This window comes from Astatotilapia calliptera, chromosome 7 (assembly GCF_964374335.1).
Source record: "Astatotilapia calliptera chromosome 7, fAstCal68.1, whole genome shotgun sequence".
Classification (NCBI taxonomy): domain Eukaryota; kingdom Metazoa; phylum Chordata; class Actinopteri; order Cichliformes; family Cichlidae; genus Astatotilapia; species Astatotilapia calliptera.
In genome coordinates this window covers 48,554,169-48,572,892 of record NC_137428.1, presented here as the reverse complement: position 1 = coordinate 48,572,892, position 18,724 = coordinate 48,554,169, and the positions used below count along the sequence as shown (strand labels likewise).

The 18,724-nt window shown below is 42.6% G+C and overlaps 2 protein-coding genes across 3 annotated transcripts; both read left to right on the top strand.

Moving 5' to 3' along the window:
* The first annotated feature begins 944 nt into the window (after positions 1-944).
* adpgk (ADP-dependent glucokinase) lies at positions 945-9,495 on the top strand. 2 transcript variants are annotated; one of them, XM_026175194.2, is made up of 8 exons: positions 945-1,148; positions 2,361-2,603; positions 5,597-5,822; positions 5,927-5,989; positions 6,241-6,361; positions 6,466-6,662; positions 7,623-7,721; positions 7,867-9,495. In XM_026175194.2, exons 2-8 carry the CDS (start codon positions 2,380-2,382, stop codon positions 8,425-8,427), a joined length of 1,491 nt encoding a protein of 496 aa, XP_026030979.1. In that variant the 5' UTR covers positions 945-1,148; positions 2,361-2,379; the 3' UTR covers positions 8,428-9,495. The 2 variants fall into 2 exon arrangements, with proteins under 2 accessions (XP_026030979.1, XP_026030978.1); XM_026175193.2 differs by having other exon boundaries at positions 7,864-9,495.
* A 3,158-nt stretch (positions 9,496-12,653) lies between these two features.
* On the top strand, positions 12,654-17,501 carry ppib (peptidylprolyl isomerase B (cyclophilin B)). The gene is made up of 5 exons (XM_026175192.2): positions 12,654-12,980; positions 14,772-14,885; positions 15,054-15,147; positions 15,603-15,787; positions 17,089-17,501. Exons 1-5 carry the CDS (start codon positions 12,846-12,848, stop codon positions 17,209-17,211), a joined length of 651 nt encoding a protein of 216 aa, XP_026030977.1. The 5' UTR covers positions 12,654-12,845; the 3' UTR covers positions 17,212-17,501.
* The last annotated feature ends 1,223 nt before the right edge of the window (positions 17,502-18,724 follow it).

Genomic DNA, 18,724 nt, shown 5'->3' with positions numbered 1-18,724 from the left:
TTATACAATGCACAGATATCAGTGAGCTAAACTCAGCAAGTTTGGGACTGAGCACCTCTCTCTGCAACTGGATACTAGATTTCCTGTCAGAGAGGCCTCAGTCCGTCCAAATCGGCGACAACATCTCCAGCACCATCAGGCTGAGCACAGGAGCTCCTCAGGGCTGTGTTCTCGGCCCACTGTTCATTCTCCTGACACACGACTGCACCGCCCTACACAGCTCTAACCACATCATCAAGTTCACTGACAACACAACCGTGGTTGGACTCATCAGCAGCAACGACGAGTCGGCGTACAGAGATGAGGTTCAGCAGCTGGCGTACTGGTGCAGCGAGAACAACCTGTCACTGAATGTGGACAAAACCAAGGAGGTGATTTTCGACTTCAGGAAGACTCGCTCCACCCACACACCACTCAGCATCCGAGGTTCCATTGTAGAGACTGTTAACAGCATCAAGTTCCTGGGAGTTCACATCTCAGACGACCTCACCTCACCAACACCACCTCTATCACCAAAAAGCCCCAGCAGCGCCTCCACTTCCTGAGACGCCTGAAGCGGGCCAACCTCCCTCCTCCTATCCTCACCAAAGGATTTAACAATAAATAATGCTTTCTGTCATTTGGGATTTTTAAAGCAGTCTGATAAGGAGTGTCTTTCACTAATGCTTGTGATCTTGGTTGTGTCTCAGGCCCTAGGCTATTACAGTGAAGTGACATTAGTTAAATGAGATAAAAGTAAAAACTGCAATTAAAATTTCATTATTTTTTTAACTGGTTCCAGTCACTTGGGATTATAAACTAAACCGAGTTTGACGGTTTGAGCTGGAATAACCATCTTGTATTGATGAGTAAAATTTAATCCTCCTAAGTAGAAACGTTTTTTTCCTGTTCTTCCCACTTTAACAACAGTACCTCAATGCAGCGTGGAGTAGCGCATGCGCGTTACGGTAGACGGAAGCCGCTGCTGGCGGTCTACCGTCTTTTCCCCACTCCGTGTTCCTTGAATGACTTGTACCGACTTCTTCAGCTGCCGCTCCCTCTATACACCGGTAGTTTTCCGGTGTCTGGACCTACTTTGTGTGACTTACCAGGAAGCTGGATCTTCTTCGTGACTGACAGACTTTGAATCCCTTTAAAGCAGATTTTCGGTACGTGCCGCTGACAACTTACAGTGAAGCTTTGGCTACTTCGATTGTAACAAGAGCTGTTTGTTAAACTGATCCGACTGTACAGCAAGTGTTTGGCTGCGAGCCTCCTTTCTAAATGAGATCTCCGAATAACCCCGACTAGCTAAAGCTACTTGCTACATGCAGATTATCTTTGCTAAACTGTGAGCAAACATACAGCCTGAGGGCTGCTAGCGTGTTAGCTAACACATTCTGTGTGTCCACGTTTGCACTAAGTTAACCCAGCATACTATGCATTAATGTGCACAGTATATTTGCAGCTTAGAGGGCAATGGGCTCCCTGTGCCTACCAGAGCAACTCTTGGTATTATTAGCACGAAACACGGAGATCATATTTTAAACCTGCAGTTTCATCTTGGTGTCAATCTGGATCGTATCAACTGAGACAATCTGAATCAGAAAATGTGAATTGTATTAGGTTAAAATAAATAAATAAGAGGCTGGGGGACTGAAGGGGGTCATTGTATAGTAGTATAGTATAGTTCATTATACATAAATCAATTTACGAATCATAACTGGATGAAAGAAATGTCCACAAACAAATGTGGAAATTTACAATAAACAAACTTGCAGATTTAAAAGTTAAAAAGTAGCAAGTTTGTGCGAAACAGAAATGTACCTTTATCTTTGAGCCTTAGCAAAATGCAAATCGATGTTATGTTTAAAACAACAACAACATCTAATGTTGATTTAATTGAAGGACACTATCCATAGAGGTAAGGTTGTGGGTGTGTTTGTTTGTTTGTTTGTCCTGTGCCAGGCTGTAAACCTATTTATTTTGGTGTTAAACCTGATGTTTTAGTAGAGGACTGATTCCTCAAGTGGCCATTGGAGGGACTGCAGTTGTTGGAGCCCCTGTCTTAATTCCAGTGTGATACAAGACATTTAGAGGAATTTAGACTTTTACGGTGATCTGATTTCTTAATTTATTTTTTTTTACATTTTTTAAAATTAAAAATAATTAAAAAGCTGCTCTTTGTTTGTTTTTGTTTTTTTGTTTTTTTTGTCAATCCATTAATAGATAACACCAAATAGTTTTAGTTAAGAAACCTGCAAGATTAAGAAAATGTTACAGCTTGTATAAATATATGAAACATCTCCTGCATGACTGGATGAGTTTTGAATACCAATGGTTAATATTAAAGCGAGAGTGTCCGACTTCCTTTGTCTCAGGAGTGTGTGGGAGAGCATCATGTGGAGGAAGGCTTTGGTAGCGGCCCTGCTGGCACTAGCCGTTGGCTATTTCTACGGCAGTCCAGAGCTGCCGGAGCAGATCCTGCAGTACATCAGCCTGCCCAACTTCCAGACTTCATCTCAAAACCTGAACAGTCAGAACAGCTTGGAGCGGGTGATCTCCAGCGCCTGGGAGGCTCTGATAACTCTACCAACCCGGCAGTGGAGCAGAGTGGCAGTGGGGTGAGTCACAGAGTTAAACATTAACAGAGGTCTTTGTAAGAAATAGATTTGTGCATTTACTCAGGCGTGTCACCTGAAGGTGCTGTGCACATGAAGAGGCTGTAGTCTGCTCTGCCAGTGTGAAGGAATGTGTTGTCATGAGTCAGAGCTGAGGAGAAGGAGGTGTCTAAGAGAATTAAGTCATTTGCAACCTGTAGCCTGCTTTGGAATGGCCAATAAACGCAACCAGATTATCACATGGCAAAAGATGATTGGCTGAAGCTGAAGGACGGCCCACTGGGGGGATGGAACCCCCCCCCCCCTTTTTTTTTTTTTTTAAAGTGGGAGAAGTGAAACAATACACCGGAAGTCCCACTGAAGTGGTAGGATACCGTATTTTCACGACCATAAGGCGCACTTAAAAGTCTTAGATTTTCTTCAAAAAGTGCGGCGTGCCCTATAGCGCAGTGCGCCCTATGTGTTGTAAGGAGGACGTAGTAGAGAACACCATGAGAACGTTAAAGGGTGAAGTGTGGGCGTTGATCGTATATACCGGGACAATCGCACATACCTGTATAAAAGAACAGGTATGTGCATTATGCAGGACATCGTTGTTTTAACAACCCTGAAAATGGCAAAGAGACACGCTTACGAAGCACAGTTTAAACTGAAGGCCATCAGCTACGCGGAGGAACATGGAAATCGAGCAGCGGCGAGAGAATTTAAGATAAACGAATCGATGATTCGCAAATGGAGGAAGCTGGAAAACAAGCTCCGGCAGGTCAAGAAAACGCAGCTGAGTTTCCGCGGACATAAGGCGAGGTGGCCCGAGTTGGAGGAAAGACTCGAGCGGTGGATCATCGAGCAAAGAGCGAGCGGGAGAAGCGTTTCGACGGTCACCATTCGGCTAAAAGCAGTTTCACTAGCTGAAGAGATGAACATTGAACATTTCCAAGGAGGTCCGTCTTGGTGCCTTCGTTTTATGAAACGGTGCCATTTTTCCATCCGGACCAGGACTACGATAGCGCAGCAACTTCCAGCGGATTATAAGGAAAAGCTGGCCATCTTCCGCTCCTACTGCAGCAAACACATCGGCGACAAAAACATCCAGCCCAGCCACATCACAAACATGGACGAGGTCCCGCTCACTTTTGACATCCCGGTGAGTCACACTGTGGAGAAGAAGGGGACCAGCACGGTAGCGATACGCACAACGGGGTATGAAAAGTCTTCTTTTACTGTTGTGCTTGGCTGCCATGCTAATGGACAGAAACTGCCGCCTATGGTGATTTTTAAGCGAAAGACTTTGCCTAAAGAGAAGTTTCCAGCAGAAATCATCATTAAGGCAAATGAAAAGGGCTGGATGGATGAGGAAATGATGAAAGAGTGGCTGAGGGAGGTGTATGTAAGGAGACCAGGTGGTTTTTTCCACGCATCACCATCGCTGTTGATCTGTGACTCTATGCGTGCCCATCTCACAGCCGATGTGAAAAAACTTGTGAAGCAAATGAACTGTGAGCTTGCTGTCATTCCGGGAGGCCTGACAAAGGAACTCCAACCGCTGGACATCGGTGTGAACCGCCCGTTCAAAGTAAGGCTGCGAGCGGCCTGGGAGCGATGGATGACCGGTGGAGACCACAGTTTCACTAAGAGTGGAAGGCAGCGCCGGGCGAGTTACGCCACAATTTGCCAATGGATTGTAGATGCTTGGGCTAACATGTCTGCTGGCACTGTTGTTCGAGCTTTCGCAAAAGCCGGCATCGTTTCCGAGGAGCCGCACGGCACGGAAAGTGACTCTGACGGTGAAGACAGTGAACCTGGCATGTTTGATGGAGATTTAGTGCAGCTGTTCAATTCAGATACAGAGGATGAGGACTTCGATGGGTTTAATTGATGATAAAAATGTGAGTACCAAACTTTGTTTTGCTCCTGCTTTATTTTTAAATACGCACACTTGTATGCTTGTGTGTTGTTGATGATGACGATTATTGGTAATAAAAATGTGAGTACCAAACTCAGTTTTGCTCCTGCTTTATTTTTAAATATGCACACTTGTATGCTTGTGTGTTGTTGATGATGACGATTACCGGCAATAGAAATGTGAGTAAGGTACCGAATTCACGTTTGCTCCCGCTTTATTTTTAAATACGCATACGGTACTTGTATGCGCCCTATGGTCCAGTGCGCCTTATGTGTGTGTTAAATACAGTAAGGGCACACATAACTGAGACTGCGCCTTTTAGCACAGTGCGCCTTATGGTCGTGAAAATACGGTAGTTGCATCCAGGACTGCTGTGACGCCAGGAAGAGATGCTTTATTTAACATGAGTGGTAAAACCAATTCAGCTTATCTGGATGTCCACTGATGATTCTCAAATACAATTTTCTTGATTTTGCATTTTATAAGTTTTGAGCGTTCTCATTACTCTTGCAAGCCATGATTTCAATTAATTGCAGAACACTAATAGTGTTTTGTCTCCACCAATCAGGAAAAGTCAAACAAAATACCAAAAAAGATTTGTGATTGCTCTTAAATAAACAGTTGAGCTGTTTGGTATCCACTCGCATTTTATTCACCTGTGTTAGTAGATTAGAATATGCAGGTTTCAAATTCCCTTACTTTTGCTCTTAACATAAAGAATACAACATTTACTGTGACCCACAGGCTACGTGGGGTATGACAATTTTCCATAAGTGCCATTAACGTCAAACCTCTGTTTTAAAGGCTTAAAGAAATTAGTAAACATTCAAAAACATCAACACACCCATTGGTGTAATTCTGCCCCCTGTTGGTGTGTTAGTTAAATGTGATAGGGGAACTACAAAAAGTACCTTTAAAGCAAGTTTTCCTTGCATCTGTACAAAACCCTGATGTTTTTAATGAAGGAATTGTTACTTGTTTTGTGACACTGACACCACACTGGTGGATTTGCCTCCTTTTTAACATCACCAGTTTGGTCATTTTGTCGGATTTACCCGTGAAATAACCCGTAGTCTGTACTTGCCTCTCTAAGGGTAAATGCCTGCGTGGACGTGGTGGTCTCAGGAGTTTCACTCCTGCAGGCTCTGGCTGTGGATCCTGGCATCGGCCAGGATCACGAAGTGCTGCACTCCAAAGAGGACTTGAAGGAAGCTTTCATCCATTACATGGGGCGTGGAGCGGCCGCTGAGCGCTTCTTCAGTGACAGGGAGGCTTTTCAGAGGATTGCGCGTGCAGCAGCAGAGTACCCCAATGCAAAGGCAAGAGGGCTGCTTTACTCCTCAGGCAGCTGTTTCCTTTATTTCTTTTAATGTTTTTTAAAATAAATACTTCCTTCTCAAAAAATCTTTGTGTCGTCTTCCAGTTCTACGTGGGAGGAAATGCTGCCCTGATTGCTCAGAAGCTTGCAACATACCCTGATCTGATGGTAGACCAGCAGTTTGATATTTCTGTCTTAAACACGTACACAACGTTTCATTTATTTAGAAGCATTAGCTTTTTGCTTTGGTAGCCCTCCAAACACGCTATAACACTGTAATTCTGGATATTAGAGCATCTCTGTCACAGATCCAGGAATTTATTCTAAGCAAGTGGCACAAAAATAAGTAAATGGTAGCCAGGCTGGGGAAGTTTAGAGTATCTGGATGAAGAGCTTATAAATATTGTTTTATGTAACAGGTTTTGCTTTGTGGTCCAGTTGGTCCTAAACTTCACGAGATGTTGGATGAGCAGATAATTGTTCCCCCAGATTCCCTTCAGGAGACGGATGAGTTTCACCTCATCCTGGAGTATAAAGCAGGTAAAGAAGAAGACGCTGCAGCCCGGGCAAGATTTCTTCCCTCACTTCAGCCTGGATGAGTAATATCACAGCTGTGTGCATGTGCTCCTCTTCTCTGTCTCCAGGTGAGAAATGGGGTTCAACTCAGGCACCTCAAGCCAACCGCTTCATCTTTTCTCACGACATGTCCAACGGGAAGATGAGCTCACTGGAGACTTTTGTGGTAAGCCTGGAAGAGTTCCAGCCCGAGCTTGTCGTCTTGTCTGGGCTCCACATGATGGACGGTCAGGGCCGAGAGCTGTGGGAGGAGCGGCTGAAAGAGGTCAGCTGGCTTTAAGCTCATCTTCTGCTTTCATGTTTAGTTTATTAAACTTTAATCTTCATTATTATTTGTTGTTACGCAGTTCAGTTTTCTTGGTATAACACAGATTCACGGTAGTCGGTGCTTTATATTGTAAAGACCCTGCAATAATAGAGAGACAGCAGTATATCCAGCAGGAAAGAAGTGTATATGTTTTTATTTATTGATTGAGTTTATTTAATGTAAAAAGTGCCTCTCTTCGTACGTGTACACACACACACACAGCCTTGCACCCACTTCTTACACAAATCTATTTCAGTTCTGTTTGAAGCACTGTTGTAACGAGGGGATAGAAGATGCTTTGTATCAATTATTCATCAGTTTATCTGTGTGTTCATGACTAAAATAATCTGAGGTCATCTGCCAAGGAGGTTATGGTTTTGGCAGCATTTGTGTGCGTGCATGTCATTCTGTCTGTAAACACAATAGCTGGAAAAGTTTTGAACGAATTCTGATCAAACTTTGTAGATGTGTGGAGCGAGGTCATGTTGATAATACATTCAAATTTGGCTGCCATCCACCGAAGTCTTCAAGGTCAACTTCATGATTGATAAATTGATAAAAAGCCTTATAACTGCCTGATAATTCTTACAAGTGTGTCGCCATATAGACAGTAAAGATTTAAAATATCATGTCATATTTGACCTCTGACCTTTCCTTTAAGATCAACAGATTGATCTGAAGTCAAATGATAATATTGCTATACAGATCTATTTAAAACTATGTTTCTCACTGCTGGTGTGTGTAGTGACACCGTAGGCATATAGGGAATGATATATGTGGATTCTAACTGTCATGTTACAGTTTTTATCCAAATAAGTGTAAGAACGTTCCCTTAGACGTAAACACCGGCCTGAGACTGAGCTGCCTTGACGAAGGTTTATGCTATATAATTCTGGGATCTTTGCTTCCTGTCTGCAGGCTGTCTCGGCCATATCTGACATCCGTAAAGACATTCCCATCCACCTGGAGTTGGCGAGCATGACCGACAAAGACTACATGAACAGCATAATGCAGGAGGTACATGTGGAGCGCAGCTGTGGCTCTGAGTTTTAACAAAATCTCTTCCAGCAAAGATTCATGTGCTTAGTGTCTTCACATCCCCGTGGAGTTCTGTATATTTAAAGTTTGTTTGTTTGTTTGTTTTCCTGATTCCTGTTAGCAGGTTATGCCCATTGTCAGCTCCATTGGGTTGAACGAGCAGGAGCTGCTCTTCCTCTCTCAGGCCGGAGAGGGACCTCATTCAGAAATGGAGGCCTGGAAAGGCATCCCGGATGTGGGTCGGGTCAGCGACATCCTCCTGTGGATCCTGGAGCAGCACGGCCGCAGTGAGCCATCGTCAGAAGCCGATCTCACTCGGATCCACTTCCACACGCTGGCCTACCACATTCTGGTTACAGTAGACGGATACTGGGGGAACCAGGTGGCGGCGGTGATGGCCGGAGCGCGGGTGGCCTGCAATCAGGCCTGTGGCCTCCAGTCTGTCGATGTCAGCAAGGTGGAGCTCAGAGCCCCTCTGGAGTTTTATAGCTCCCACATGGAGCCCCGGGAGCAGCTGTCCCTGAACCCAGCAGAGCCTGTTACAGTGTGGCGCCGCGGAAACGTCACCTTTTACTTCACACCGGTGCTGGTCTGCAAGCGCCCGCTTCGGACAGTTGGGCTCGGGGATGCCATCTCAGCAGAGGGACTGCTTTACTCAGAGTTACTTCCCCAGCAGCCTTTCTGAGGTTTGCTTCCAGCAGACTGTCAGCATGGCAGACGGTGAGAGGAGCTTAAAAGAACCGGAGAGGTCTCAACTCCTACCGTGGTCGACGGGATGGAGTTGCCAGATCTCCAGTTTTAAATCCAGCCCTTGGACTCATCCAGCCTGCCCTGATCCCCTCTGTTGTCCCTCCTTCATTTTGTTCGGGCTGACACAGAAACTAAGGTCGAACTTTGCCGCGAGGTGGCCTGAGGCTTGAGGCTATGCACTGGATGCAGTTCGAAAGCCATCTTCGCAAACTCCAAAGAGTTTTGTCGGCTCAGCAAAATTTCCTTCTGACCTGCATATCTTCAGTATGCTGTGCCTTGAGAAAATACACGAGAAGTTATTGTTAAATATTTTATCCATATTATAGAGCTGAACAAACAAAAATGACCTTGAAGCTGTGACACGAACAGCTGAAACTGGAAACGGATGCACATGTGACCATGTGGTAGAGTTAAGCGATAGATTTGCTTCTTCAACTTTGGGTGCATAGAGCTTAGTCAATAGAACAGCTTTAAAGGGTTATTCTGTCATGTTTATCAAGCATTACTCAGTGTCTGACTTATTTACACTAAGAACTGTTATCTATGTTATCTAAGCATACTTGACTTTGACTTTATATTATTTCTTAGCACAGAGAAAACACTAGACTGTGACAACTTGTGTTTTGTTTGTTTGTTTGTTTGTTTTTCTAGTGTTTGACCAAAACACTCTGGCATACAATGACATTTTAAGCTTGAAACCTCTACAGCAACATCCTTATTTTTTTAATAATGAATAAGAAAGTCTCATATGGCGACTTGAAATATGCTTCTGAAGCGGGTCCTTCTTTATGCAGTAAAGCTCTGTTTACAGTGAGATACCAGCTATTTAACTTAAAATGGACCTGTTATTGCTTATCTTTCATCTGTCCCGTGTATACTGTTAATAAGGGTTGATGCTCATATTAAACCGGGCCAAAATTGCAAAAATTATGACGTCCTACGTTCAGGTAATCCCCGTAAGATAAAAGCTGAACTTGGGCTGCATTAAACACCTGGTTTCGGATGTTTGTTTGTTTGTTTTTCTCTTTTCTTTCTTGGCTCTATCTGATGTCACTGAGGGCTTAGACCTGTAGTTTAATTCTTCTATTTTCGAGGGGCAGTCAATCCAAAAGGCGCTTGTTTCAGACTGTAATTGCCACAGTAGCTCCTCATTAGAGATAAAACAAGTAAAAGACGTTGTCAGAGTTACTGCAGTTTTTTTTCCTGTTTCAGTCATACAACCTCTAATCATGTCACACGATCGGCTTGAATCAGTGAAAGCTGGCCAGTATGACTCCTCTGCTTACAGCCCTAGCATATAAGGAGATTCTTCTTCATGGGTTCTTGTTACTGGTTTCTGTATCACTTACAGTATGTAAAATAATGTTTTGTATACCTCAGACGGCCACTAAAGGCACGCAATAATAATAATGGAGTCTTAATGCAACCCTATGACACAGACGAGAGTGACATTTTCGTTTAGCAGGACCGTTTCTTTGCACTAGCGGAGGCGGCAGGTTTGCCGAGAAGGTGAATGTAAGCTGAATTCTCAAAACTCCTGCTTTTTTCTTTCTTTCTTTCTTTCTTTCTTTCTTTCTTTCTTTCTTTCTGTTTTTGAGCAAGTACAATCTGTTCAACTTCACATACTTCATATTACGTCTTGCATGTTTTTAACATTTCTGTCATTTGCATTTGTCATTAAAATGTATACAGAGAGAGAGAAGTGTGTGTCGTGCGACTGGTGATGCAGAATATTACGTGTGTTTGTGTGGGCTGTAAGAGATAATGAGTCCTGATAGACAGAATTTTAAGAAGTTTTTTCCCCCCTTTATTTCTTAATGGGTTTGTTTTATTTGTTTCTCATCATTTACCTGCTAAAATAAAATCAATTGATGAACTTACAGTGGAACATTTGTCTTAAAATGGAAATTAGATGCTGTTGTGAGGTAATTTGCATTTGTGGTTCAATAAATGTGTAAAGGGTCCAGAAACACGGTGTTGATGGATCAGTGCTGTTAGGTGGCGAATAAATAAATCTGAGTCTCCTCTGTACTTGAACTGCATGATTTGATTCCCATTCTGGTGTTATGTGACATGAAATTTTCTATAGGCTAAGGAGCTTGGAAAGAAAGGGGTTGGACTTCTTCAAGCCACACTAGTATGATTTTTTTTTTTTTTTTTGTTAGTTTTCCAGCATTTTGCATAGCTTTCTGGTCATTTTATTCATTTATTGGTGCTTTTCCATTAGTTTGTAGATATTCTGTCTCTTGTTTTGCTTCTCACTTTAGTTGCATGTGCATGCTTTGTGTTTTTGTGGTAGTTTTTTATTTTTTTGTTGCATCTCTTCTGTATTTGTGATTGTTTTCTGTCTTGTTGATCATGTTTGTCTCTCTTTGTGGCCTTTAGGATATCATTTAGGTTGTTTTGTGTTACACTTTTGGGTGAATAGTGCTGTCCCCTCACAGTAAGAAGGTCCTGGGTTTGAATCTAGTCCAACCTTATATTTTTTTTCCTTCCTCTTCCTTAGTTACATAAATGTATTAGTGTAATAAGGCCAGACTCATTGAGACCCTGGTTGGCTGTCTCAGTAGTCTACAGTATCAGTGGTTTGTGTGCCTAAAGACCACCACATCCATCTGCAGATGGATTCTAAACTTCCTCACAAACAGGCCCCAGGTGGTGAGAGTTGGTAAGCACACCTCATCACTCATCCTAAACACAGGTACGCCACAGGGTTGTGTGCTTAGCCCCCTCCTATATTCCCTGTTCACACACGACTGTGTTGCTAAACAAGAGTCCAACATCATCATCAAGTTTGCGGATGACACAACCATCATAGGCCTCATCACAGACAATAATGAGACGGCCTATAGAGAGGAGGTGATGGCACTGTACGAGTGGTGCCTGGAAAATAACCTGACTCTCAACATCAGCAAAACTAGAGAGATGATAGTGGACTACCGGAAACGACCAGTCAGAGAACACCAGCCCATCCACATCAACGGTGTCAAGGTCGAAAGGGTCAGCAGCTTCAAGTTCCTTGGAGTCAACATCGCTGAGGACTTCTCCTGGACCCTTCACACAGACACTGCTATCAGGAAAGCTCGCCAGCGGCTTTACTTCCTGAGGAGGCTGAGGAAGTTTAGCATGAATGCCAACATCACCTCAAATTTTTACAGGTGTGCAATTGAGAGCTTGCTGACGAGCTGCATCACAGTTTGGTACGGAAGCTGCTCTGCCAGCAGCCGTAAATCACTACAGAGGGTGGTGAAGGCAGCAGAGCACATCACTGGCACAAGGCTTCCTGCCATTCAGGACATTTATCTCCAGCGATGCCTCTGTAAAGCACACAGCATCATCAAGGACCACAGCCACCCAGCACATCAGCTGTTCTCCTTGTTACCATCTGGCAGACGTTACAGGAGCCTGTCTGCTCGGACTACAAGACTCAAAAACAGTTTTTACCACAAGCCATACGACACCTCAACCACAACACTTAAACACACACAACACAGCACTCAGAAGCTACCCTACAGCTTCACAAGTACTCTGTTTAATCTGCACTGGTCACTTCACTTTATTGTTATTGATATTTATATTTAAAAGTGCAATACTGTAATTTTCTGCTGCTCATTCCTGTGCAACATCCCATCTGCCCTCCCGTCATATTTCTTTTCAAGATTTTCTTATTTAATCACTAGTGTACATATATTTATATTTATAGATACATATATATTTAGTCATCTTTTCTCTTTTACAATGTCTCTCTAACATTTTGCTCCTTACTATTTTTCTATTTTTTATTATTTTATTTTATTATATTTTCTCCTACTGTATCATGCTGCTGAGTGACTGCTGACTCAAACACATTTCATTGCAATGTTGACCCTGTGCTAACTTGCATATGACAAAACTTAAAACTGAAAAACACAAAGCAAAACACATTTTTAAGGCAACTTGTATTTTTATCTGCAGGTATAAAACCTTGTTTATGATGAATGATATCGGTAACAAAGTGAGCCTGGCAGAAACTGGTCTGTGTAAGGACAAGAAAACCCATCGTCCATACGTTTCTTACGGAAACATTTCTTTTCCATTGTTAGGAATACTTGAACACTCAAAAAAGAAAAAAAAATGAATGTTACGCGTCTACATTTGATTGGCTTATCCGGTACGTGATCCAATCAAAGCTCCGTGCGTCTCTGCGCAGGGTTGAAACTCCGCCCCTGTGTGGTCGAGCCGGCCTGTAGCCTTTGGAGAGGGCGCCTCCACAGTCCCCACCCCCGGATACCCACTCACTCCTTCCCCCCGGCCCTTTATAAACGTAGCATCGCTAACAGGCCGTTCCCGGGCTGTTAATTTTTTTTCTCGTTGATGGTTAGACTCTGTGAGAGAAAGATGAAGTTCCTCATAGCTGTTACAGTTATTGTGGGATCCCTGATTTTTCTCGCTTTCCCGAATGGCTCGGCTGCTGACGAGAAGAAGAAAGGCCCCAAAGTAACAGCGAAGGTGGGTGTTAGCCTTAGCAGAAATCTTTGCTCTTATTTCTCGCTGTGCACTGATGCTAACGGGAAGCTGCAGCTTATAAAGCCACGTCACAACCAAGCTGGCCTGCAGGACGCCGTCTGCTTGGCTAAGCTAGCAGACGTTTAAGCTTTTCCGATATCAGCTGTGATTGCATTTATAGAGCACTCCGTGAGGTCAGGACTAAACTGACGCTGATGGACTAATATCCCAGAGCTAGCTGTCCATGGAGATCATGGAGCTAGCTCGCCAAGAATGTTAGGCCTTTATCTTAACTATCTCAAACACATTGTTCATAAATGGCCCCACCTTTCTTTGGCTTTTCCTTATCTGTTCATTTATTTATCTAATATAAAGAGATAAAACTGCAGCTGTGTGGGGTTCGGGTGTTTTTGTCTGGCATATTGTGTCTGGTTTGTCCACGTCTACAGATTGAAGAAGGCTCTAAACTGGCCGTTAACTGAGCCATCGTGTTGGAACAGACTCACTATAAAACCCGATAAGTAACATCAAGTAGTTGCTTTCATTATTAGATAAATGTATAATATGTGGTGTCATAGGTCAGAGTTGAATTTAAGCAAGATTTTTCCTCCCGTGGTTTTATCATGCAATCAAAGGATGTCGTAGGTGAATAAATAAACTGCTGAACATGTTAGTTAGACTTCTCGCAATAATGAAGCCAGCTGAAACGATATTTCGGTGTTATATTTTATACTATAATACAAAAAAGAGGGGGGAAACCCTTTTAGTCTTTATACGACTTCACACATTAACCATCGGGACTTTTATGTTGCAGGTCTTATAAGATTGATATTCAACCAAAACAACAACAACAAAAAAACAAACACCAGGGATATTTTGAAAATTAAAATTGTCCTTCAGTAGCGAGATTTCCCCAGACTCAAAATCTGCATTTTGCTGTTTTTGGTCATTAGATGAAGAAAAATGTACTAAATGTGTTCTTCAGACCTACCACCAAATAACTGCAAGTGCCTTGACAACCTCAAAGGGAAGAAAGGCACAAAAAACTTCAGTCTAATGATTCCTCTTGCTTTGCTTACATGAGCAGTCTTTAAAAGTCTTATAATTTCACATGGAAGTGTCTGCAGGAAAACTACTCGGGGAGGTTAGGTTGCAGCTGTCAGTTCATTAAATTACATGGAGTTTAATCTTCTCAGTGTTGTGGAGAACATAAACTACCTATTTAAGTATTCTGACCCACCAGTTTTTACTTTTTGTTAAATATCAGTGACTTGGCTCAAGCTGTGGAGGGGGGGAGGGGGCTTTGAGCACTGATCCTGGGTTGGTAACCTGGTTCTTGGGTCACGAATCAGGACATCACCTCTCCCAGGAAGGAGGCAGAGCTAGTTCAAGAGATTGAGAACTAAAATTAGATGTAGCTGGGCTCACCTCCACACACAGCTTGAGTTCTGGATCCAGTCTTCTGGTGAATAGTGGAACTGGGGGGCAGGGAACGTAAGGTTCAGAGTTGAGCCGCTGCATTTGCCTAAAATGATGCAAATGTTAAAGCATTTGGACGCCTCCTTCTCTGGCCGGACGGAGGACATGCTGTCTGTCTGTGTCCTGCTGAAGATCATGGCAGTGGTAGCTTGGGACAGTGAGCGCTGGGTTACTCTGCTTGGAGTACTACCGTCATGCCTGCAGAAGAATGTGGATGGATGGAAATCCATTAAAAAAATCATTTTTTTGAAAAAACAAACAAAAACATGTGTAAAATGATTTTATTAACTGCCTTTTTAAATGTATTTTTAATAGGTTTTCTTCGACATTAGAATTGGTGATGAAGACGTTGGAAGGGTTGTCATCGGACTGTTTGGGAAAACCGTTCCCAAAACAGTTGACAACTTTGCTGCCCTGGCAACAGGAGAGGTGAGAAGCCATTTCTTTTGTCACCATTGACCATTTTATTTGTGAATAAACTGAAGGAGGTGATTTGGTCAAAATGGGCAGAAACTAAAATCAGTATTTCTCTGCTCATTCATTTCAGATGTTTCAAGTGGTGCTCATGATAATTTTTTGTAATTTGCAATTGAACAGAAAGGATTTGGATATAAGGGCAGCAAATTCCACAGAGTCATCAAGCAGTTCATGATCCAGGGTGGAGATTTCACCAGAGGAGACGGCACTGGAGGTGAGACGTCAGGACTTGACAGATTTTTTTTTTTTTTTTTTTTTCTAGCAGGAATTAATTTGCATTTTCACTGTCCTGGGCTTACAATGTACCAGGGCTGGGGTTAGGCACGTAATCACAATCTGCCGACATAGTTAAGTCTCTCTGTCCATAGTGTGGTTAGCACATTGGTTTGGCAAGTAAAAGGTTACTCATTCAATTCTAGCCAAATCCAAAGACAGTCAGCATCAACATATCTATTGTGTGCTAAGAGCCTGTTCAGCTCACAAACACTCCTTTACCATTTTTGTGGCTTTACTGGTCGAGTTCATTCCGAGAGCGACTGCTTTCAGCGTTCCTGAATAATTAAAGTGAAGATAAGCGTTTGCAGCAATCAGGCCATTCAAATGAGTTGCAAAGGTCAGTGCAGGGAGGGAGTGGAAATGGCTAATATATAAACCTTTTTCTCTTTGAAGGCAAGAGCATCTATGGAGACCGTTTCCCTGACGAGAACTTCAAGCTGAAGCACTACGGGCCCGGCTGGCTCAGCATGGCCAACGCTGGCAAGGACACCAATGGCTCCCAGTTCTTTATCACCACAGTTCAGACTCCATGGCTGGATGGGAAGCACGTGGTGTTCGGAAAAGTCCTGGAGGGCATGGTGAGTGTGACACCGAGTCATGTAAATGGCTGAAGGGGTTCAGGGGAAATTATCACCTGAAATATGAATTCTAGGAGCTGATCTGAGCTACTAAAACAGACAGTTGATCAGTTTATTGTTCAATTTCTTACTCAGGTTTAGCAATTGGGGAAAATAAAATAATTGCAATAAAATTATTTCCCTTCTTATAAATCAGGCACACATATGTGCTGTTAAGTTTAAGCCGAGACAACTAAAACAGCCCCAGTCAGTAAAATCTGCCTAAACTGTATAGAGTTTTTGTAGGTGAGCCCGTGCAAACATAAATAACAGTTGCATGCTGCTGCTGCTGCCGCCGCCTTTGTTCCCAGATCTTTGACCCAGTTTAGGCATGTGTGACGCCAAGGAGTCACTGCGGATGTACGCAAGTCCAGACATGCCTGGAATTCTCGGCAGGCTGGCGCGAGCTTGTCTGTGTCCTTTTGAGTCGATGCTTTCATACGAAGTCGGTTTGAGTTTCTAAACTTGTTGCTTTTCCCGTAGTTTGGTTTCTTTTCACAAACTTTAAGAAAACCAGAATGGGGCGCTACAGACTACATGAGATCATTGAGCTAGCTTACTGACCCGATGGGGGAACTGTAGCTCAGGAGATTGTGGGTTGTATACTAATCAGGAGGTTGGCGGTTTGATCCCTCATTGGCTTCTCTAGTCTGCATGTCAGAGTATCCTTGGGCAAGATATCTAAACTCTGAGTTTCTTCTGAGGCATCATCAGTGTGTGTGTGAGTGTGGCTTTTAAAACAAACAAAAAAAGCACTAAATGTTTGTGTGAATGAGGCTTGCAGTAAGAAAGTGCTTTGAGTGCTCAAAGATTAGAAAACTGCTAGTAGCTTTCCACGTGTCTGGGTGTGAGATCAAAAGTAAATGCAAGGTAGAAAGTGGTACCACTGTGTGCTCTGCACATCAAAGCAGCACAACATAATTTATAATTTATCATACAGTGTGTTTTTTTTTTTCTAAACTTCTAGATATGGACAATTAAGGACATTACTCCAGTACTGTACTTTGTTCTTTAAACTGTAAATAAAGTGCACTATGCATTGTAGGCCATAAATTGCATGTAGCAATATATAAAGTTATGCAAATGTTTTTATTAAGCTTTCAAAAAATTGTATTTTGTAGTTCAGGGTTAAACTGTACATTGCTCAACTTTGACCAAAAGAAGAGTACATTTCTTTCAAATGAACCCTGTATTGATTTTATGTACTTATTGTCTTGTTGAGGGGGAAAATGTAACTGTACGTTCATCGTTTTATCTTCTAGGACGTGGTGAAGAAGATCGAGGAAACGAAGACCGACGGGCGTGACAAACCTCTGAAAGATGTCATCATTCACGACTGTGGAAAAATTGAAGTGGAGAAGCCATTCGCAGTCGCCAAGGAGTAGAGCGCTGCTGTAACGTTAACTAGGAGAGCCGGACTGGGGAAGGAGGGGGCAAGTGGGTGGGTTTAAGGAGAAATCGTGCAGGCAACCTCGTTTTAACACTCGGCTCTGTGGTCCAGGGGGAGGGGTTTGGGGTAATTCAGTGGCTGCTGTCTTAATGCACCAGAAAAGGATCAACTTCAAGCAACCGTGACAACATACTGGGTCCATTTAACAACGAGCATTCCAAGGTGCACTTTTTTTGTAAGAAAAAGGAAATGAAATCTGAAATAAAGGTTTCAGTTTTTGTTAAACTGATGTGTACATTTCATTGCGGTCTCCTTGAAGCTCATGTATTTAATGCATTTACATAAAAGATCGGTTTGGTTTTAACACAAGGTTTTTATGAAGTCACGCAGTTCTTCTTGTGAGCACTAGGTGGAGCGACTTGCCTGCTGTTATCGCAGGGAACTGAAACCAGAGTGTGAAGCTCAGTGCGGCACCACAGAGAGCAGAATAAAGTACAATTTTCAACAATTTCTCAAAGTATGGGTTTTTACAGAAATAAGTTTAGCTGATAACCAGGAAGCCGCACTGAGGTCAATTCTTCACAAAGGAGCCTAAAAAGGGAAAAAATAGAGAATTAAGTAACACACATTCATTGTCATGTGTGTCAGACATACAAAGATGTGATTGTGCTCCTGCTCCTCACCTCTAAACACAATTAAAGGACACTTCTAGTTAAAGGAATTTAAAGTTGTCAGCAGCTGGTGGCATTTGTGCCACACTTGGTTTTAATCAAAATTGTAATTGTAGTTAATTATTGAGACATTCAATTAATAATTTAATATATTTAATTAGTTGGTTTTGGCTCCTCATCCTCTAGTCAAAAACAGGAATGAGCATAAGAAATCCACCAGCGAGGTTTTAAAAATGTAAGACGGCTAAATTTTGCCTAAATAAGTTTTATGACTAATAAATGTTTGATTAGCTGTGTTGAAACATCGTTTGCACGAAGATTTTGCATCATGGGATAGTTTCCAAAAAATAAAATGAAGTACCTCTCACTACCTTCATGGGGTATCATCATCTACCTGAGTTCTGGATTCCAGTGACACTGGCTACTCATAGATCTGGAGTTATATCCAGTAACCACTGTTTTTCTTTTAGAGAAGCAGAGTAATAAAGAGCAGCTGCACTCTGTAGACAGAGTAGGGATGTGTTTTAATATCACGCTGCTCCTGTGGCAAAGCCAACGCTCTAAACACGTTTGTAGACAGGTGCGGTCTGTTGAGTTAAAATTAACAGGAACTGTTCACCTTTTTTGCATTTAGATTAAAGATTTGCTTTGAATCATAAATGTACCCCGAATACGAAGCACATAAATAGCTCATTAATATACACGAGCAGCATATGAAATGTCCTTGAACGATGCAACACTGTGTTGCTTTAGGTTGCAATTGTGAGTAGAAAGGAAACATGGGAAGTAATATTAGGCTTCACAGCTTTCCTGTTGATAACAGGAGAGGAAAGGAGT